The sequence below is a fragment of the Phocoena phocoena genome, chromosome 5 (assembly GCF_963924675.1).
Source record: "Phocoena phocoena chromosome 5, mPhoPho1.1, whole genome shotgun sequence".
NCBI lineage: Eukaryota > Metazoa > Chordata > Mammalia > Artiodactyla > Phocoenidae > Phocoena > Phocoena phocoena.
The window spans coordinates 18611498-18635207 of NC_089223.1; the positions used below are offsets into that span (position 1 = coordinate 18611498).

The following is a 23710-nucleotide window of genomic DNA, read 5'->3' on the forward strand; positions in this document are numbered from 1 at the left end:
TATCTCTGTCACATAGTAACTATGTGAGCTCCGGCAAACATTTCTCCTTATTTGAGTCGTACCTTTCAAACTTGTAAAATAGGAATAATTAGGTCATCTTCAAAATATGAAGATCAAATAAAATAATGTATGGGATTAATATTTATAATATATACAATCAGATAAAATTTTGGCACCTGAAAAATGTAAAGTATCATGACTTAGTTTCAAATTCCTTGAGGAAAGAATGGCTATCTATTTTTAATAGTTTTGCCATTTTACAATTCCCACTTAATGTGTCACATCGACATACTAGGATCCAGAGAATTTGGGCCAAAAATTGATCCTTGGGATTAGCCCAAGTCCAGTCAAACACTGTGAATCATTTCTAACATTACAATTTCACATAGAGAATTTGAATTTCTACCATTAAATATTTTTTGCTAAGTCAACAAGAAGGAGTTCCTTATCAGTTTGAGCTGGTACGTTCCTTTAAGTTCTAATCTATACAATTATAATGTTAAAATAAGGCTTAATCAACCCTAGACTAAATGAGAAAGATTTACCTGAAGCTTTAAGCTACTGAGGGAGGTGGCATGGACATAGGAAACACTGGCTCTCATTCAATACAGCTGATACTTATCAGCTCCAAATGCATAACAAGGGTAAGTGTACCTCGGTGGGAGGTACTCTGAAAAGTAGTGCCTATATCTGTATCTGTTTCAGTGTCTGTATGCGCTTTCACCTTGTACTTGGTATCAAGCCTTAAGCTGCAGTTTGCAATGGTTCTAGGTTGCTATCTCCAAGATATCCTTGGCACTGAGTTAATATAAGCCTATACACTTGATATCTACTTCTTTTCGTGGAAGTAATGTTACTGAGTGTCTTGCAGGTCTAGAACCTCTAGATAATGAATAGCAAGGGATAATCCACTGATTCACATCTTTAACGTTTCATATATGTTATGTGTGTGTATATATATATATATACACATACATATATGTATATACACACACACACACAAATAAATATATATTTCTTGTTTTTCCTCCTGTTAAATGCCTTATTGACAATTAGATTTCTAGAGAAGTTGGTTTCAGTCCAGGGTAAGAATCCTCTAACCATCTGTCAGAAAATGGAATGTAACACAATATGTAAGCCTTAAATGGTCCCGTCCAAGGGGCAGCAGAAGAGCACTGACAAGGAATCTGGATGGAGGACTCAGGTTGCTAGAGGTCCTGTCTTCATCCCCAAGGAAGGGTTCACAGAACACTGAGATCTGATTTTATGGGCAGAGCTTTGTGAAAAGCGAGGATTATCGCACCCACTGCCATAGAGTACTTACTTTGTTGAAGCTCCACAATTACTTAACTGCTGAAATTTAAAATCCTGTAGTGGTGATGGTTAAGAAATCAAGCTGTGACAAAGCGAGAGAGGGGCATGGACATATATACACTACCAAACGTAAGGTAGATAGCTAGTGGGAAGCAGCCGCATAGCACAGGGAGATCAGCTCGGTGCTTTGTGACCGCCTGGAGGGGTGGGATAGCAAGGGTGTGAGGGAGGGAGGCGCAAGAGGGAAGAGATATGGGAACATATGTATATGTATAACTGATTCACTTTGTCATAAAGCAGAAACTAACACACCATTGTAAAGCAATTATACTCCAATAAAGATGTAAAAAAAAAAAAGAAATCAAGGCCATATGTTAGAGTAAAGATACATAGATTATACGTAGCTTAATTCAATTAAAATATATAGGGAAAGTGGGGCTTCCCTGGTGGCGCAGTGGTTGAGAGTCCGCCTGCCGATGCAGGGGACATGGGTTCGTGCCCCGGTCTGGGAGGATCCCGCGTGCCGCGGAGCGGCTGGGCCCGTGAGCCGTGGCCGCTGGGCCTGCGCGTCCGGAGCCTGTGCTCCGCAACGGGAGAGGCCACAGCAGTGAGAGGCCCGCGTACCACAAAAACAAAAACAAAAACAAAAACAAAAAAATATATAGGGAAAGTAATCCCTAAATATTCAATCTTGATAGGTTTTCTATTTCACCTTCTGTCCCATTAATTAAATGTTTAAATGTAAGCAAGGTGATTACTGGAGTAAAACTAATCTATTTAGAAAGCGGCCTCCAGCAATGACACTTTAACAGCAGAGCTGAATAAACAAAAGCAAAAGCATAAGTGCTTTGGGGGATATCTTTCCAAGGGAGACATTTATTTCAGACTAGTACAAAAGATACTCTAATCTTTTCATAATGTATGTATTTGGATGTAAAACACTCATGTAATTTAAAAGTGATAACAAATGACTCATTTCAAAAGCTTTTCCTTTCTTATTGAAAACTAGTCACCTAAACACAATGAACCCCTGAGTTGAATAGAGGATCAGTGCAAACGCTGCCCTGAAAGCTTTCACATAACAAAGCTGACGCACAAGAGCACAGAAGGAGGGTAACCCGTGGGCCCTGGAGTCAGACTGCTGAGCTTCCATCTCAGTGCCATTCCCTGACCAGCTTGCATGAACTTTGGGGAAAGTATGTAACTCCTCTGTGTCCTGGTTTTTCATCAGTAAAATCAAGATTATAATGTAGTTCATAGAGTGCTTGAAAGATTAAATGCATTTATTCATGGAATGGAAATGTAGAGCACTGTCTGGCAATGGTAAATGCTCAATAAACATTAGTTATTATTATTGTTGTAGGTATAGGAAATCACAACCACTGATGAACTGCACTTATTGAAGAATCCTGGTCATAAAAGTCAGCGTAAAGGGGACATTCTACTGAAACCTCTCTGCAGTTAATTTTATCCATTTATCTCAGAGAGATGATTTCTCTGAAAACCAATCAAAACCTTCTAACTTCAAGTTCTCTTTACCTTTAAAAGTCTACCTAAATTTCTTTTTTACCATCTCATACTGATAATAAAAGGAGTTAATACTAAGAGTTTTGTTCATGGTTTCTGCTTTACTCCTTCATAGATTCTTATATTCCATACTACTTCTTGGTAGATTATCCTAGGTTTAATAACCATTATTAAGACATTATCTTCCTGGTGTGTGTAATTCTACCAATACTCATTGGGCTAAAAAATAAAAATGTTTATCAAATAAATAAAGAAATGACTATTTTTTCATGGGGGTGTATCTTACTTATTGTTTGCTTTTGCTTTAGCATTTGTTAGCAAATATCAAATAACAAAATGCTACCATGAATATGTATTTACATTTTCTTTCTTTCTTTCTTTTTTTTTGACTTAAACAACAAACATTTATTTCTCACAGTTCTGGAGGCTGGAAGTCCAGATCAGAGTGCCAGCAGGGTCAGGTTCTTGGTGAGGGCCCTCTGGCTGGTCTTGTCCTCACGTAGCCTTCCTTGGTGCATGCAGAGAGAGATCCTCTGTTTCCTCCTATCTTTATAATTAATCCCATCACAATGCCCCAGCCATGACCTAATCTAACAGTAATTATTTCCCAAAGGTGGCACCTCGAAATACATCACATCGGGGGTTAGAGTCTCAACATAATGACTTTGGGGAGAGGAGGAACACAAACATTCAGTCCATAGATGGTATTTTTATAGTTTATCTAAATGTAAATACAATCTGAAGTGAAAGATTAAGTATCTACATTTTCTATATTGAAATAAGTGAACTGACCAAACAGCTGCTCAAGAGCAATTAAGAAGACCTTTAGATTTGAGATGATAGAGGAATAAAGTAAGGGTTGGGAAAACTTTGCCATTGGGCAAAGTCTCTAGATTAATTTTATCCAATTTGTGAAGCAACTAGTGATCATATTTATGGCTATGGTTGCAAATACCCCAAAAATGCTTTAAAAAGGGATATGTTAATGATAAAGGTGATGCCCATGCTGCAGACAGACCTCAGACTCTACAGAAATGGCCCCTTGTTATAAAACGTGGGTGTCTTCGCAGGGAAGTAAACTTTTACACATGCTGTAGAGAAAGAGGCAGAGGTGCTACTCAGGGTTGCCTGGGCACTGATGCTACTCCCTTCCAGAGACTCCCCCAGCCCTTTTCCCTCCTCCACACAGGACAAAGATGGAATCTAGCTGGTTCTATTTGGCTCCTGAACCTGGCAGGTTCCAGTTATCTCTAAGTTTGTGGAAGTTATTCCTGAATGGTGAAACAAGCTCCCAGTGTGAAAGGACTGCGGTGCAGCAGGGAATGAGATTGTAAGGCCTGGCAACACCATGCTGTGTCAATGATGTGTCACTGAGCACTGAGAGCTCCTGCTGGAAGGTGGGGCTTCAAGGCCAGTTGGCTTCAGATATACTGCATTTGCTCCTGGAGCTCACACCACGACTGCCAATCAGATTCCTACCTGGGTTCACTATATTAACAATTCAATCCTCCCTTATGATAGTATTTTCCTGCCAAGTCAGACATTATCTTTTAATTTATAAATGGTATCTTCCTGAAGGCCCTGTCTACTTTTTGATTGGGAAATATTTGAGGATGTTGAAATTGCAAGTTTTGGTAAGATTAAAATGCTTTTTATAAGTAAATCTATCAAGTTGTCTAGTTTAAAAGTCCAAAACATCGTAATATGTTTTTTTCTATCAAAAGCATAGACTTTTGCAAAAAAAAAAAAAAATCTCAAAATTCTTGTAAACAATGCTTTTCCTGTCCATCCTTGAAACCTGATTTTCAACTTCTCTTCCTTAACTTACTTTAACATTGAATTGATTTCTTTCCTGGTTGTCATTTTAATCTTTGGTCTTGATCACTGTATTAGTTTGGTTGTCATTTAGATTTTCCTCTCAACTCCAAAATACATTTCATTTAATACCTTTTACTTAATTACTTAATTTTACTGTCAGTAGATTTTCTTAGAACTGAGTTGTACACCCCTGGAATACATATTTATATTTCTCTACATCTGTAGCATCCATCCATCCATCTAGCCTCTCACCTATCCATTTGACAACTCATCTGAACTATGGAGAGCTGGCACCACATGGAAACCTACTACAATTTACTTTATAGATTTTTTTGAAGCACAGTTATAATCATTAGAGAGACAAAGGACTTAACTGTTTACATCAAGGTTTAAAACACTTTTAAAAAGAGGTTTATTATAGTTTTCGGCCAAACCGAATTGTTTAAAGCAGAGTTCACATCTGCCATTGTGTTTTTAAGCACTGAGAGATTTCACTCTAAGAGAGCTTACATGTCACTTTCTCAGTTAAGCTTTTTTTGTTGCCACCAGCTTATTTCCATTCTCCTTTCATACCGTTCTTTTCTTTGTAGGATTTTGCAAATATATTTAAATTATTGGTGAAATTCTTTAACGCCTATCACACTACTAGATTATAAACCCCACTGGAAAAAAGACCATGTCTGTCTTGTTTATTTTATATCCTTAGCACCTCACGTGGTACTTGGTATACAGTAAGTTCTCAATAAAGGTTTGTTACATTGGTGAGTGGATGAGGTTGAAGTCACTTTCACAGATGGAAAATTATTTTGAAGAAAAAGCTGCAGCAGCAGTAGCAGCGTGTCATTACTGCATTTTTCTTCTGTTTGGTGTATCTGGATAATTGTGAAATCGCTTTTCCCTTGGGCTACAGCTTCACAGGAGAAAAACAATTCAAAGGTGCTAAGTACTCTGCAAATGTTTAACTCCAACTGGGAAATCAACACTGGTTACAGCAGTAATTTAAAGACAGATAAAGCTCTGAGGGTCAACACCAATAGGATACTTTTGGGCACTGTCTTGCTATTAATTCCCAGAAAGAAAATGCTTTGATCAATGCACGTATTGGCTGCCTACCATGTAAAAGGCATGCTACTTGGCTTTACAATGTGTATCAAAAAGCCCCTGATTCAAACTATTATCTGATTGGGAAGTTATAGGAATGCACGGAAAAGCTAACTAGAAACAAAAGTAAATGCTAAGTACGAGGGCAAATGATTGGTATTGCAGGTGAAGGGTAAATGGTTGGTATTACAGGCGTTAAGAGAAGAACTACCAACAGACAGACTGGAGGGGGTGTAGTCCATTTACATGGGCAGAGAAGAGCAAGACAAGTATTCTAGATATAGATGAAAAGAAGTGGGTGGGCAAAGATGTGGCGAAAAGGAAAGCCAAAAGTTGTTCAGCGCGATGAGCAGAACAATTTGGCTAAAGTAAAGGGTTCATGCAGAGGGAAGCAGAGAGATCGGTCACGAAGGTAGACTGACCCATAAAGTAAAATTATAACTATGAAGCTGAAGAGGAATAGTATTCTGCCAGCTTCTGGGAAGCCCCACACAGACACATGGCATAATTCGAGCAATATAAAATATTCAATGATGATAATATCTTAATAGTGCACAACGTTTTGTTTCAAAGTAACTTCATCTATTATTCACACAAAATTGTTTTTTTCTCATTTTACAGAGATGTCACTGTATGCCAATAATTTTAGATGAGTTCGTTGTCTCACGGCAGAGCTGGGATTCAGAGCTACATCTTTGGCCCTGGCATCTTGCAGGGGTAAGCAGGATTTGTCAGAGTGAGGAAACCGAAGCAGGAAGAGGGGCAAGTTGTTTGTCTGTTAATGCAGACTGGAAAGGATAAGAACTGAATGGATTAACATAGGAGATGGGGATTGACATAGGGGATGGGACATGTACAGTCCTCACTGCGTTCTGAAAGCTGCTTTTAATTGCAGGCAAGTATGAACTACTAATCCGAACGGTTGGACATTTAAACATGAAGCTGATCATATGACTATTATCGGTTTTAAGACGGTAGACTAGACTCACAGACGTAGAAAACAAACTTATGGTTACTAAAGGGGGAAGGGGGGGAGGGATAAATTAGGAGTTTGGGATTAACAGATACACACTACTATATATATATAATAGATAAGCAACAAGGACCTACTGTATAGCACAGGGAACTCTAACCAATATTTTATAATAATTTATAATGATTATTTTATATTTTATAATAACCTATAAGGGAAAAGAATCTGAAAAAGAATACATATGTATATGTATAACTGAATCACTTTGCTGTACACCTAAAACTAACACAACATTGTAAATCAAATATACTTCAATTTAAAAAAAAGATGGCAGAATAAACCTATTTTTTTTCTTTTTCTTTCATTTTGCCAGAGAGCTATTACTGCTTCCTTAATTCACAGGAATTTAAAAAATCAAATCACACTCTAACTACTAGGTTATAATCCCAGAGGCCTTGATGGTCATCTGTTTTCTAAGAATCAAATGGTTAACTCAGAGATTCTTCATGGCTGTTTCTTTCCACTGATTGTGTTTTGAAGGTGCTTGCAACCCAGTTTTACTGCACTGGCTTTTAAAGTTCTCGTTAACATTTATTTTATTCTAATACAGTCATCCTCCCTTCAGCAGTGAACTCCCAGTCCCACATACTGTACACAGTGCTAGTGTAATAGCTTGAAAGTGCTTCAGAGATTTTCCACAAAAGTCTTTTGAAATTGTGCTCAAACTGAAGAATATATCTTTCTTCTTCCTATCAGTTTATCTTCTTCTCTCAGGAGAATTTTTTTCTTTTATGAAAAGGTTCCCAAAATGAAATGCTTCTATATCCCCTCCCCAAGAGATTGTGATCTGCCCTAAAGGCAGAGTGAAAGAAGCACAGAACCTCAAAGATAGCAATGCACTGATGTCTATTGCTTTTTAAGTTCCTGCCTTGTTAAATCAGAACCACAGACAAAGAAGCAATGCACATCTTATTCAAGAAATCTCTATTGGTCTCAAGCAAAACTGCATTGCCTAGCATTGTGATGGATGGAAAAAGGCTAGACCTGTTTTCATGGAGTTAAAATCTCAATTTTCTCTTTCTGTTTCTTTTTTTTTTTTCCTGTTTTGAGGGGTTTTTTTTAATTTAAAAAAAACTTGTAAGTATAGTACATGCTACTTAGTAATCAGTCTCTGTCAAGAAAATTATTCATTTGGGCACTGCCTTCACTAGGTTTAACAGAAAAAAAGTTTAATGCCATAAAACAACAAAAACAAAAGTGCTCATAAATTATATACTTTTGGTAAATAACAGGATCACGGTGGGACATGCAAAACAACATACTGAGTTCTTGCATTTCTTGTAGGTACCAAGGGGAATTTTGCGGACAAGATGGAGAAGCCTTATCCAACCAAAGGGAACTACTTCTTATTGATTTTACACAAGAGGCTTCAAGATTGAGATTCTGTTTGGAGATGAAAAAAAAAAGTCTTTGCTGCTTAAAAATAAAAAAGTTGCAAAGACACTGGCCTTTACTTAATTTTTTCCTCTTTCTAATCAAACGTTAATGATTCTTCCATGTCCAGATCATATTTTATCTGAAATAAGACTTTCTCTGACCATTCTAGAAAAATCACCCCTTGTCGAATGTACTTAGTGTTTGACTCTCTTGGTTTTACTTAATGACACCGTCTTACATTTTCATGAAATCATCCGGATGTCTTGCTCTGTCAACTAGTTGATAAGCACTTGATATGCAGAGAACATGTTTTACTTGATTTTGCATGCTTCTTGCCACAGAGAACCAAGGGCAGGCTCTTTTCTAGGAACTAGGCAATAAGAAAAGGGGGACAACTATCCCTCACATGCTGCCATCCGTGGTTGTGGCTGAAACTCTTTGTGCCTACTGACAACCATGCCCCAAGGCCACAGGGGAGGGTCCCCCAGAGTCAAAATGGAAAAGAAACAGACTGTGCAGCTAGAGCAAACTCCAGCCAGCAGGGGTCACTCTCTGAGCCATGGGGACAGGGGTTGGACAGTCAGAAACTGTATCTGTAGGCCAGCGCAGATTCCTCTGGGGAGAGGTAGAGATTGGGAAGTGCGACATGTGGTTTGCCCTTTGGAGCAGGATCCCTGACAGATCCAGAAGGTATGGGCCTCAGTATCCAGGCCTCAGCGGGAGGTGGGAAAGTGCGAAGCAGGAGATCAGGGTACAGGCAAAGGGAGAGACCCACTTCCCAAGGGGAAAGTGGAATGCAGGCTTGAAACGAAGGTAACAACCTATTCATAAGGACGGAGGACAGCAAGCAGGTGCCTGGGAAGGCATCCTGGACACCAGCCTAGGACAGGAAGCTGCCTCTCACGACTCGCAGAGGCATGGGAAAGGCTCCCAATTCCAGGAGTTTTCAGACTGGCTCAGAGATAAGGCTGCCTTTTCCTGCCTCTCCTGGCCTGTATTCGGCCTCACATGTATTATTTGATTGGTTTCTTTCTGTTTCATTTCTCTTAATCTCAGAAAGCCACACTCAGAAATGCTGCATATATACTATCCAGACCAATGCCAAGGAGGGTTAATGACTGTTTCACACTTTCTCATTCATTCTGCCACACCTCTAACACCTCACATCATTTCCTTTCATAAAGAGATTACCTTCATGAAAGAAAACAATGTGGCCCCCGCTCCCCCTCTCTTCTCTAGTCAGTAAATAATGCCCTCTCCTTTCCTGGTCTCCTTTGGGCCACAGATACAGCGTTGCAGAAAGAAAGTACAGGATGCTGGACCAGATGATGTCGGTTTGATGCCAGTTCATCACTACCTAACTGAGTGACCTTGGGCAAGGCAGTTACCATAGAGACTCACTCTGGGAGGCAAATGATATTTATTTTAAAGTTTAATTCAATTTTTAAAAAATAAATGAATACATACCTATCACAAGGTCTGACTCATTGTAGGTGCTCAACAGATGAGATCTGAATTTGAATTTCAAGCTATAGCTTCTTTCTGCTTATTTTTCACAATCCTTTACATGTGCAGTCACACTATTCTTATTTAAATCCCTATCCTTCTTAAGAAGCATGATTTTGGATTTCTCTCAATTATTCTTTCTTTTAAAGCCTATACCTATCATAGCAGTAGCTGTCAACCCTACTTTACATTAGAATCTCCTAGAGAACAATTAAAAAATAACAATGCCTGGGCTCCCACCTCTGACCAACTGAATCTGGAACTTTGAAGATAATCACAAAATCTGCATCAAACAATAAATGAAAAAGTAAGGAGAAAAAGAATGACTAAAAATGCTTAATTAAAACCAGACCAAAAGAGAACTTAGTTATTACACATACTATACAAAACTCCAAGAGAGATTTGAAAACACTCACCTTTGTTATTGTATACATCTAAGTAATTTGGTGCTGAAAAAATTGTAATGAGAGAAGGGAAGCCTGTTGTTTGGCTTTTCCTGTACATGCGGTACCTAAAAACAATAAATACAAGTCAAAACAAGGCTAAGTATGGAAAAAAGATGATATCAAAATAGACATTTAGAAATAGAAAATTAAAGCTAAGTTTTACTATTCAAAGAGAATTCAATTATGGAGGCACTAAAAATTTTCTCTCTGAAGTCTGTTATACACAGACATCAATTCATTTTGAGGGTGACAATGGAGACGCACAGTCATATGTACAATTTCAAAATAGGTCTTTTCTAAGTTTAGCAGACCTGGGAGAGAGTGGATTTCAGTGAAAAATAAGAATTCATTTCCATGTTGAATAGAGAGGACAAAGGCTGCTTTTCGTACACAGATACCTGTACCTACCATGTTTTTCAGAAGTTTGCCAATATTTTTAACATAAATAGATTAAATAAGCAGTGCGATATACAAAACTTTACCACTAATAACCAGGCTGATTATTCTATTTGTAACAATATTCTGTCATGGTTATATAAATCCATTTTGCCTAGACCAAGTGATTTGCTTTTCATAGAATGTCTGGTTAAATCTATGGGTTATACGAGCTGAAATTGTTTCTATTTTAGAATTTTATTTATTACCAATCTCTTCTGGTGTCTATAGGTCAAAGATTATTGTCTCAGCAGGGAAATATTTAATCAATCAGTAATGAAACCTCTGCAAGATGTTTGGAAATAAATTAACAATCCAGTTACTTTTCTTTCACTGAGACAAAAATAGGACTCTAGTCCTCAAATCAAAAAATACAGGAGATTTGGTTCTTTTCCATCAAGGTGAAAACGTATCTCACGACTTCTATGTGACGGATTTCAGGAATATTAGTTTAGAAAAATTCCTAAAGTGCAAAACAAAATTTTATCATTCTTTGGTTCTTCTGCGTCAGTTATTTCTGGTAGACTAATCATGCCTAATTTAGCTGGGTTCTAAACAGGCCTCAAATAGTACCTTTATATAGATTAAATAACGACTTTAAAGTTTATAATTTTACAAATATTTTGATACTACTTTTCCCAAGAGAAAATACCCCCTTAAAAATCTTTTGAAATGTCCTAGAAGTATTTATTCTGCTTATGGAACTGAGCTTTGTTGGGGGAAAAAATCAGAATGGAAAAGATAGTGACACTCTTAATCCTGGTACCTTGACTTTATAAACTCTGGCTGATTACACCTACTTGACAGCAAATAAAAACAAAGAATCTGGATGACATAATCTCAACTTTCCCCAATGAATCAGTCAACTGCTCATTTTAAACAAATATACTTGTTGATTTTAATCGACACACTTAACCTGTTTTCAAGTAAGCAGATGGATTTCAGGTCTATCATGGGATTAAGATAAATCTGCTTAACATGTTCAGTTGGGACAGTCAGCCAAAAAGTAGTGGTGACACCACTGCCCTGAAAAGTGAAAAAAATTATCTGAGGACCTGATTGGCTGGGTATATCAATAGGTTACTGCGAACATTGGCTACAAGAGCACTGAGCACACAAAATTGGATCAGTTCATACTTGCTGACTGATTGCTTGAAAAAAGCTAATTTTGTAAACAACAGGATCTGCCTTGATTCAGAATCATCACAGGTATGGGCTTACTTCAGAATGCAGGCATCTGAATTCCCAATTTCAGTACACAGATTATACAAATAAATGTTCCTCCTTTTCAGAAAACTTAGAATATGAAGGAATGAGCTTAAGCTTTTGAAGGCAAAACAATGCCTTTCAGTGGAGCTTACTGGGAAGGGTATTGGACTTCAAATCCTAGAATTAATTATGCTTATTTCTCCCTATGCCTATCTCCCAAATGTAGATTGAATGTACCATCAAAGTGCATGACTGATATTTTTTAGATTTCTAAATCCTTAGAATCAGTTTACATTTTTAAAATTTACCAGATATTACAAAATCATGTTATGCATTTGTTAGTTAGAATATAGGATTTTCCCCATCATTTGAATGTCTCTTGTTTTTGCCCTTTAAAACTTGGGATCAGGAATGATATTCTTTAAACAAGAGTACAACATGCAATACCTGTTAAATACGTATGTGTCATTCTCATCCACATTGCCAGCCAAGACTGAAAAGTAGCAGGCAATTTACTCACTCACGGGACAACGGTAAGAGCAGGAATTGAAAGAAGTAAAAGGAGGTGGCCTCACAGTGCTTAAGACAGCCAGGTGAAAAGTCTACCTCTTCAAGCTAAAAATGAAAGGACTTTAAAGGGGACTTTACAGCACATCTGCAACTACTTATTCCCCAGGACCCTGCCATATCTGTATCACCAGAAGGCAATTTTTAGGTCTAATTCCTTCAGGCAGAGAGCTTGGCAAAGGGAACCTCCACCGCCGAGCATATGAGGGACTGACAAAGGGCAATGCATGGTTTTCATAAACCCACAAAACGGCTCACCCTGCGTCTTGCGCTTCATGGGCTCGGAGTATAGATAACAAGTTATTGTGCTGTAAGAATTCACATACAGCCGGGTAACTGCCAGAGACAAAAAGAAAAGTATCTGTTATGAAATCATCAAGAGTAGCACATTTATCTACAACATTCAGATTTATGTGATTGGATCAATTATAATCAAACATACATCATTCATGAAACAAGCCTCTTGGTTCTAAGGACAGGTTTTCCACTGTGGCAGAAAAAGTACCTATAGCTATACTTTTTTTTTTTTTTTTTTTTTTGAAGTATAGTTGACTTACAATGTTGTGTTAATTTATGCTGTCCATCAAAGTGATACAGTTATACATACATATGTACATTGTTTTTTTCCATTATAATTTATCACAGTATATTGAATATAGTTTCCTGTGCTATACAGTAAGACCTTGTTGTTTATCCATTCCATTATAATAGTTTGCATCTGCCTATAGCTGTACTTTTATTTATTTAGGCCACATTGCGTGGCTTGAGTGATCTTAGTTCCCTGACCAGGGTTCGAACTCAGGTCCTCTGCAGTGGAAGCGCTGAGTCCTAACCACTGGACTACCAGGGAATTCCCTATAGCTGTACTTTTAAAGGGCTGGAGGTGTGTGAATTGGAAAAAGAATGCTGTTATTATATAACGACACTAGAAAAGTATCCAACTCATAGAGAAAATCAATATTATTAAGTCTACATCTAAATACAAAGTGAACGGAAGCATAAATACAACATGAGAGTGGAATTTAAAGTATAAATCCCAATTTTCTCAAAGATAGCATTATTTGTATTTGGGTGCCTGCTTGAGAGCTTGACAGAAAGGACTGAGCTAGGGAGTGGGAGAGAGTAAGTCTTCTGAAAAGTCAAACTGTCAACTTCTTTATGGGTACATCAACTGATTATATCATTCAAAATCTAAACAGAATTATGAAATCCACAAGATTTTAAAATGTATACTTTAAATTTGACCAACAGAATTTTATCTTAAGACATTGTTTCCTGTGACTTAATAAAAATATCAAATATACAATCAATATGATTTTGTCTGTTAAGAAAGTCTCAAAACCAAAGATGAAAACTTCATTAAAAATGAAATTCAATGGGGCTTCCCTGGTGGCGCAATGGTTGAGAGTCCGCCTGCCGATGCAGGGAACACGGGTTCGTGCCCCGGTCCGGGAGGATCCCACATGCCGCGGAGCGGCTGGGACCGTGAGCTATGGCCGCAGAGCCTGTGCTCCGCAACGGGAGAGGCCACAACAGTGAGAGGCCCGCGTACCGCAAAAAAAAAAAAAAAAAAAAAAAAAAAAAAAATGAAATTCAAATTACAAACTAAACTTGAAAGACCTTTTGCAATCCCTTTATCTCTGCTCCAAGAATTTTTAATGAGAAAAATGTATGTCATAAAAATGAATAAATTTTAGATAGTTCAAATCAAGAGACAGCAAATCAATGCTTGTTTAAACATAAACAAACTACAGATATTCACTAGAACCTAAACTACATATACTATAGGAAACAATTCACAATTACAAAAATAGCTCTTTGGGGAAATAATAATATATGTCACTCAAATAATTAAAAAAAAAGAGAAGATGAAAATCATTTCTATGCTACAGATTTTGTAAGAATTCTCTGATTAGGAGGAAAAAAATACCATTAAGATGGCATATCACTGTAGAGATACTGATTATAAAAAGGATTCAGTTCTTTGGCAAAAGTGGGATCTGAAATCAAAAATAGTCTTTGTGCATGTGCAACATGTGCACACATATTTGTGTGCATGTGTGTGTGTGTGTGTGTGTGCGCGCGCACATGTGTCTTCTAGAATATTCTAGCAATTTGCTAGGGAGAGAGAAAGAGGAGACATCCATGCCGCCTTCCCTTCCTAGTGTTCCCAGGTCATCCCAATAAATAAACCACCTAACTGATGAACATTAGCATGATCCACAAATTGGAGGAGATGGTCCACCCAGAGTGTCTACATGGAAACATGTCCACATGGTACCTAGATCAAGAGTTGGCCAACAGGTGCCGTCAAAGACTTCTGTTCTACTTTGGGAAAAGGTGAGTATATCACTTTTCCAGATCAGTGTGTCAACAAAAGAGACCTTAATTTCAGAGACACTGGTTGGTCTTCAAAAATAGCGCATTTGCTTGTACATATTAGCTACAAGATGCCCAGCCAAAGGGTGACAGAGTAGCGGAGGCACTCAATAAATGTTCCTTCCCTATCTCTTTAAGCAGTGTACTTACATTTCTTGTGCCCTCAAAATGCTTCTTTAGAAAGACACTACTGCCTTGTTGTACCACTGTAAGACAGAGGTTGTTTGTCTACGTTTGTCACTTTTTCCCTCGTGCAAATGGCTTGGTTGCTCTTTTTTATCTATTTTTTTCCTTTTAGAAGAAGTTACCTAGTCTTATGAAAACATAATTTTAATATATTTTCTTCATGCTAAATTTGATACCCTTATGTGTTTAAGCTAAGTTTTCCCCCATGGAAATATACATCTTATATTTAATGGAAATCTGAAGAAGATAAAATTAACCTAGCTAGGTTAATTTGCTAGGTTAATAGCTTTAAGTGAGGAACACTTGATTACTTGGAGCAAATTCATTTTGAAGAAGATTTTTAGAAATGTAAAAGCATGCATACTCAAATACTTGAACTTTCTAAGAATTACAAACATTTTTCTAAATAATAATTTCTTGAACAATATTAGGAAAAACCCCTCTACAACATTTTTATGCTTTTTAATGGAAATGATGATAAACCACAAAGTGTTCAGCTGAAAAGCATTAAAAAAGATACACGTAGAATGGTAGGAAAAGCAGAGTTCAGAACACCTTAACACCATAGAGAGAGTTGGAAAATCATTAATTCACCAATAATTTATCAAACACTAATTGGTGATTTTCTTTCCATTTGTTATGAGACACAGGGAGGGGTGGTATGATAAGTGCAAGGCATGGTTTCTGTTCTGAAGATATAATCTAGGTAGCAAGGTAAAACATATTTTTTTAAATTAAAAAAACTACATTAAAGATAAAATAGTAATGCTTTGTAGAGAAATTATAAAGCAAAAAAGAAAGCATGTGGGTCTGAGGAAATCTTTTTGAAAAATATCTATCTTGTAGTAGTTTTTTTTTTTTCCTTTCTCTTTTCATTAATAAGGTGACACTTCTGAACCCACCAAGAAAAAAGAGCCTTTCCTCCTCCAGGCTGATCAGCTCAAGCCGGGGCCATGGCCTTCTGAGCAGAGGGCAGGCTGAATCTCAGCCCCACTCATCCCCCTCCACAGAGCTACCCTTGTCAGGCGCAATCTAACTGTATGAGTGATTCTGCTGGAACAGTTTTTTTTTTAACCCTATGTCCTGCACATGTCTTCTAACGACACTTGCTTCAAGGATTGGTGAAGGCCAGTGATGCTTTCAGCTTTGTGATATTCATTTACCAGCATGCATTGCTGAATTTGGGAAAGAAGCTATTGTAGTCTTTGAAAATGTTGGGTTTTTTTCTATTGGAATATGATTATTCCTTAAGCACTAGAAAATGCATCTTCTCCGAGTAGAAAGGGAGGTGGAAATTTCCATGGAATAGTAAGGACCCTTAGATTTGGGTTCTTATTCCACTTCTTTGAGCCTGAATTACCCCATTTGCAAAAATGCAGACAGTATTATTTATTTCATAGAATTGAGATGAAGTAGCAATATATGTAGATGTCCGAGCCCAGTGCCTGGCCCATGGCAGTAGACATTCAGCCACTCCTATTTGTCTCCTCACTACCACAGTGTGGAGGTAAGAATGCGCCACAGAACGTGAGTCAGCAACCCCAGATTCCAGCAGTAGCTGTTCCATTTATTAGTTGTGACTTGTGTTAGACCTTAGAGGCAATAACTTATGGGTATTAGCAGACAGGCAACGGGTTAAATTCCGCCGAAGGAAGGAGAGGAAGAGGGAGGAGACTGAGCATGAACAAAGGTAAAGAAAGTAGAAAAGACAAAAACGTGAGAAATGGTAGAAAAAGTGGCTGGGCATTAGAGCAAACAGCTATTATTAGACTCATTCTATTGCTTCTCTTATTATTTTTGTTTCCTGCAATATTAAACTCTATTTTAGACCTTGAAATAAATCTTGTAGATTTCAGATGCTTTAACCATGATAATAGCCAGCAGGCATTATTAAAATGCCTTTTTATGCTTCTATGCCTTTGCATCTACTTTCCCTGAGTTTGTTTGTTCCTCTGCAAAGGCCCACTCTTCTGCGAAGCCTTAGCTAAATTATCATTTGTGAACCCTTCTCTTCAAACCTACCTCACCCTGAGGTGCATAAAATTGCTACATCCACCATGTTCCCATAACATATGAATCTAATACATCGCTTGTCACACTGTAGTGTAATTTACGTTTATACATCTGCTCTCCAGTAATAGCGAATGCCTTAAGAGACAGACACGGTTTTATTTGCCTTCATATTCTAAATGCTCAGCAGCAATTTGTCAGCTTACTGAAGCTCACACACAACTGTTGGAGGAGCCTCAACAGGGGCAGTTAGGCAGGTGCGAGATGCAAAGGGTTTCCTTCCCTCACTGGCTCCAGCGAAGCAGAGGCAGGCAGCCTGCAATCCCTTGCCAGTGGACCAAGAGAAAGCCTCCATCTGCCTCCTTGGTGCCTCACCCACTCTCAGCCTGGTAGTATGGAGGACTCGCCCCCCTGCCCAGATCCTCCTCTGTTTCTTGGGGCCTAGCAATGGGTTCTTAGCCCTGGGGTGTCCTGGCACTGCCCGGATGCTGTCAGGCCTATCTTTTCCTAGGACTTGCTGTGTTTTTTTCTTTGCCCCAGGTTCTCCGAACAAATTTCATTTTGCCCACTAGGGATCAAGTCTGGAAGGGCTCCAACCCTTCCTGCCAGAACTTCACCAGAGCTCAAGTCCTCAGCTGCCAGCTGCCTCAAGAGCAGTGAGCAATTCTTATTTAAGGCAAACTTTTTACTGAAGTATAACATCTTTACAGAAAGTTGCACCAATCAGACGATTACAAGTGGACACCCTTGTAACTAACACTACGATCAAGACAACGAACATTACCTGAACTCCTCATACGTCCTTTGAGTCACCACCACCTCCTCACTAAGGGTAACCACCATCCTAGCTTTTAACCTTATAGACTCGGTTTCTCTAATGCTGTACTCTTATATCAATGAAATCACCCAGTACGCACTCTTTAGTATCTGGTTTCTTCCACTCATCATTATACTTGTGACATGCATCCATGCTGTTCTGTGCAGTTTTTCTCATTCCCATTTGCTGTATATAGCTGCATAAATATACTACAGTTTATTATTCATTCTACTAAACAGACATTTGGGTCGTTTCCATTTCTTGGCTAATATGAATACTGCTACTATGAACAATCCTGTATATGTCTTTTGGCACACATGTGTACACATTTCTAGTGGATATAAAAATAGGAGTAGAATAGCTTAGTTATATGAAGGTTCAGCTTTAGTGTATACCAAAGCAGCTACCTGTAATTCGGGATTGGGGGTAAAGTGAGACCATTTGGGTAGTCATCTTTCTAGAATTCCCAGAGTTTTTATCTTCCTCATATTTTTCACCACTTCCCTGCCTTCAAGAGCTTCCCCCACTGATTCTGGTTGGATATGTTCTACTCATCCTTTAACACTCAGGTCTAATAACATTTCTACCATGGGTAGTCCCTTAAACCCCATTCATCCTTGTGTGTGTGTGTGTGAGAGATAACCTCCACATTTATCAAAGAACTACTCACCTTGCAATTTATCAGTTTCTATTTATTGGTCTCTGCCACCAGACTGTCATTCACTCAAAGGCGGGGACTTTACCTATAAAACCTTATGGAAGGCATATATAGTAGGTGCTCAGCTAATATTTGTTAAATAATTGAATGAATGAATGAATGAATTCTCAAAAGGTTACCCATGAATGGAACAGTGTGAATTGAGGGGAGGGGATAGGAAGGTGCTGTGAAATCAGGTGTGATTTCGACAGGCTAAAATTGAAGGTCTTGAACTCAGAGTGGGAGGGAGGGAAGGCAGGATGGTCTAGATGCTGGTTATATTTTAAAGAAAGGGTCAATAAGACGTGATGACTGGTTGGTGGTGATTTCAGCACAAGAAGAAAAAGCAAAGGTATTTGCTAGTCTGTGTGACTGGGAAAATGAACTGTTAATAGAAACAGAAAAACCAGGAGAAATCTCCAGTGGGAATCAAGCAAGTGGGAAGGTAAATAATAAACCTTTTCAGGCAAGGTGAGTTCAGGATAAGGTGACAATGGAACACTTAAGATAAAAATTCCAGCAGAAAACTAGGCATAGAGAATTCGAGCTCAGGAGAGAGAAAGAGACAAAGGGACCAGACATAGATCTGGTAATCTAACCACAGAGTTCAAAGTTTACAGTGAAGCTAAGGGAATAGATGAGGTTCCTGGGAACAGTGTGAAGAAAAATGTCAGGAGCAGGAGGAAGACAAAGAAAGAGGCAGGAGAAGAGTCAGGGATCTGCCTGATAAGTCAGAGGAGAATCAGGATATGCGGAAAAGGAGGAACCAGAGCATTTCAAGGTGGAAGGGGTGGACAAGAGTGTCAACTGTAGAAGAGAAGTTGGGTAGCTTGTGAACAGAAGAAAGGCTGTTGATCTGTGATTAAGAGACCAGTAGTGATTTGAGTGAGCTGCCATTTGTAGCTTCAAAAACACGTTTTAAGTGACCGTCAAGATATTCTTCAAATCTCAGCATATAGAGGAACTTTAAAATGGCTGGTTTAACTCACTTCTTCTGAAGCAAGCTATACCTAGAACACAAAGCTTACAGGATGCCCCCAAGGTAAACAACCCAAAGCACCAAACCTGGCTGACAGTTTCATATGGTCTCCATGAAAATGAAATTTTACCTCTGATTTGTCACGATCCTCACGAACCTTTATACTCTAGTGCGTGGCTGCTTCAACCATCTTAGTTACTTGAACATTATAGGCACTGAGTATGCAAACTCTGGTCTAAGGTTCTAAAGATGATGGTAGCACTGGGGCAAAAGCAGAGTGCTTATGGATTCCTTCCTCTCTGTCACATGGACTGTCTTCTATAACTCATGAGCAGCATTGGCAAATTCTTACAGAAGCATCTATCTGTATAACTTCTTTTTTTTTTTTTTTGCGGTACGCGCGCCTCTCACTGCTGTGGCCTCTCCCGTTGTGGAGCACAGGCTCCGGACGCGCAGGCTCAGCGGCCATGGCTCACGGGCCCAGCCGTTCCACGGCAGGTGGGATCTTCCCGGACCGGGACACGAACCCGTGTCCCCTGCATCAGCAGGCGGACTCTCAACCACTGCGCCACCAGGGAAGCCCGTATAACTTCATTTTATTTAAATCATGGCCCAGGTAATACATTAGATCATGGATAGGGCGGCATAGCAAATTAAATATACAAACTACAGACACGTGAAATAAAACTGGGAGTTGTGGATCAAACTAACTGCCAATAACTCAAACAGGTAATTGTCACCAAGTTCTTTTACCAATTTTATTGTTCCTTTGTGCCCCCTAGATCAGCTTTATAAACCATGACCACAGAGGTGGCTTGACACCTTCAAGATGACACTAAAGACAAAAGAATCAAAAAGCTCTAGGAGAATGTGTGAGTCATTTTTCTCTTCAGATAAAACAATCCACACTGCTCTGTCATTTCTCAGAGCACATAGGCCGTAGATTTTGACAGTCAGCATTTCTCATGGCTAGCGATCATTATCTCTTAAGAACCTCTGATGAGAGGAGTTAATAATTTTGGTGAGAACAAAAGTGTGAAAACACGCATAATCCTCCCATTATCTAGTTGATGGACTTTATGTCTGATGTAAACACATCTGTGTCTATATTCATGAAACAAAAAAATACCATAACTTTATATATGTTATACGGTATATAACTTATATATATATAAGTTATATACCGTATAACATATATAAAGTTATGGTATTTTTTTGTTTCATGAATATATAATATATGGTATATATATATATATATATACCTTATATATATGGTATATATAAGGACTTTATTTAGGATATATTTGAATAGTTGACTCAGAATACTAATAGAGGAATGTTATACTATGAATTAAAAAAAGATTAATGCAATATGGCTTAATATCGAAACCAAGAGGTTTATATTTTATTTGATATTGTATTATTGAAGCACAACTCAGTGGTATCAAATAAGTAATTTAAACATTCCTGGTATAATTAGGGATTTGACACCAGATTTGAAAAATTGAACACTTGGCTTTGATATATTTCAACAATACAACTTTTCACTAAAAGTTGGAAAGTCTTTAATAAAAGACTACTCTTCAATTAACTAATTACTGAAAAGAAACCTTAGGCTTTTCAGAAATACTATACCATGACTCTTAATTTTAGCCAAAATTTCCAAAACATAGAAATGAATTGTAAACTTTCTGATAAATAAGCTTGGGACAAACCTCTTTCTTAATATTTAAAACAAAAACCATTCTTTGAATGATGCTTTATAGTGTTCAAGACTTTCTGTTCGCAAGCTTCAATTTCTCAATCACATTAACAGATAAAGAAAAGGAAACTTTTTCCCCCATAAGGGAAACAATGTATGGAACAAAATTTTCCACCAAAATGTTCCAGAATAAACTCTGATCAATGTTATGCAGAAGGATGATATCTGCTTACTCTAGAGATGAAAGATAGGTGGTTGGATGCATTTTACAGAGTTCTTCCAGCCTGGTCATTAGCTTGGCTGCCAGGGCAGGAATTGAGTGTAAACTTCAGTGAACATCAGGTATGATTTTTCAGTTTTTTTTTTAAAAAAAGACTATGTATTCTAGAACTTAAATTCTCAACTTCTCCACAATCTCTTTTGCACTTTCATTCTGGCCACTTTCACATCAAACTATATGTCTGATAAGGGAACCTAGTGCAACTGGGGGTAATAAAATGCAGTAGGCTAAAATTGAGGTAACTAAGACGTCAGGAAAATCATGAGGATATGCAAAAACCCAACTGCGGTGTTGATGTCTTCCTGAAGTGCTCTGAAATGTTATTGGGGGTGGCAATGTTTCCAAATGCCCATACATTTGCAAATAGAAACATTACTATAAAATTTTTGTCAACATGGCTTGTCAAAGTGCTAAGAATAAATTTACTACGGCACCTATATACTGGGTTGCTGCTAATTTTAATTTATTCAGGAAGTCCAATGAACTTAAGAAAATTTAAGAATAACTTGAAAATAATTTAATTGATCAATTTGACATTGCTTTTCTCATTTAAGTTATGAAAACTGGTAAAAATAATTTTAAGTGATGACATAATTGAATGAAGAAAAAAGAAAATCAAGGCTGGCACTGGATTTTTTTCCCTACAGTTCCTGAAACAGAACGAATCTTCTACTAAACCCTACTACCTTCTTCAGCTGCTTTGTCATGCTGAAGCCACTTGCCGCTTTTATGCCTTTTCTATTCTTCACAGATATTATATCTATATGTCTATATAGATACATTCATTTATTTCTCTATCTACTTACTTATTTATATTTTTATTCTCCAAGGGCTAAGAACCCATTTGAACCAGGCTATCAAAGTGAACCTTTCATTTGTACTTGCTTCCTAGAAACGTTATACGCACATAATAACTAAATCAAATACATGGACTGATGAATAACAACAGTTAACGAATGTCACGTGCTCCAAGAGGCAAGCTGGAGCTCTCCGTCCTCACCTGTAGAAGTATGAACACCCCCTGACTGTGTTGTGAGTGAAATGTTCCTGAGTCTTCTCATTTCCAAAATCCTCCAGGGGGTCTGACCACAGGATATCACACATAGGTCCATAAGCGGGTGGTTCTTTGAATCGGTCTAACTAAGAAAAATAGAAGACAGAGAACAAAATACTAATCTTTGGAAAGTTGGAATTCAGAAATAGAAGAAACCAGCATTTTGCAGTACCCACGTTTGCTCCCCAGCCACAGCACAGCGTGAACTGCCCCCTACCTCTCTCCTGACCTGTGCTCCTTCCTCCCCACTCTTCTACTCTTCACCTTTCTCGAACTTTCCTTCCTTCCTCCTCCTGACACTCATTTATTATCTGCCTTCAGCTCACCCTTTGCTTCCCTCTTGCCTCTTTAATTCCCACTCTTTACTCTGTTTCTTCTTTCTCCTGGTTTCCTCTCCGTCTTTCTCTCCTTTTTATTTTATCCAGCCTAGTGTTATAGTTATTACCAATTGATGTGACTCTAACTGTGTTTCATTTCTTGAGGAGAAGCTTTTGTTTTTTAACCTTTGGGGAAATTTCTGTTACTGCCTCCATTAAACTCTGATTTAGAAATCAGGATGGGGAACGATTTACGGTGTTTATATTCAACAATATAATTCTGAGAACAGACGGCTTTCATTTTAAGAGTAGTTACTTGCTATATGACATTTTAGATGTTCACTCATTAGGGGATATCTAAGTTTCTAATTAAAGTCCAAGAAGATTGGAGTCATTTTACTGGGTACAAACCATTTTAACAATAAGTAGTAAAATGAACTCCAATTTAGCTGGTCATTCTTCAGCTCACAGTTCTAAGCTTTATAGTTTTGTTTTGTTTTGTTTTTTTAAGCTTTATAGTTTTACCTTAAGTCCTCATATGAAATCCATTTTCCAATTTTCCAGCTATAAATGTTTAGCAAAGTCATATTTCAATTTAACATGGTACATTTAGAAGCTATGAGCAATACAATAACTGGAAATGACACTTCACCAACAATTTTATAACACTGTCACCTTCTTATAGTTTATCCTGATTTGACTACAATTAAAGGATCTTGGGTGAAGTTAGCAGATATTATGGAGTCTCTTGAAAGAAAGCATAAAACAGCTTTGAAAACCCATTAAGAACCAATATTCTCCATTTTCAATACTTTAATATTTAAAAAAACCCCATAGGGACAGGTGAATATATAAGGCTGACAGCCTATCAAATTCTCTCTTTTTCTGAGACATAAAAGGCGATGTAAATAATGGTTTTGCTACACATCATTGTTTACTAATATCTAAAAAGAACG

At 37.9% G+C, this 23710-nt stretch overlaps 1 protein-coding gene across 2 annotated transcripts in view; it reads right to left on the reverse strand.

Annotated features, from left to right (window-relative positions):
* Positions 1 to 23710, reverse strand: part of PPP3CA (protein phosphatase 3 catalytic subunit alpha) — a 298887-nt gene that overhangs the window by 41987 nt on the left and 233190 nt on the right. For both annotated transcript variants that reach the window (XM_065877944.1, XM_065877945.1), the window contains exons 6-8: positions 22384 to 22523; positions 12592 to 12669; positions 10093 to 10187 (exon numbers count right to left, since the gene is read on the reverse strand). In XM_065877944.1, the coding sequence (XP_065734016.1) occupies positions 10093 to 10187; positions 12592 to 12669; positions 22384 to 22523 (313 nt within the window). The remainder of the gene's footprint in view (positions 1 to 10092; positions 10188 to 12591; positions 12670 to 22383; positions 22524 to 23710) is intronic.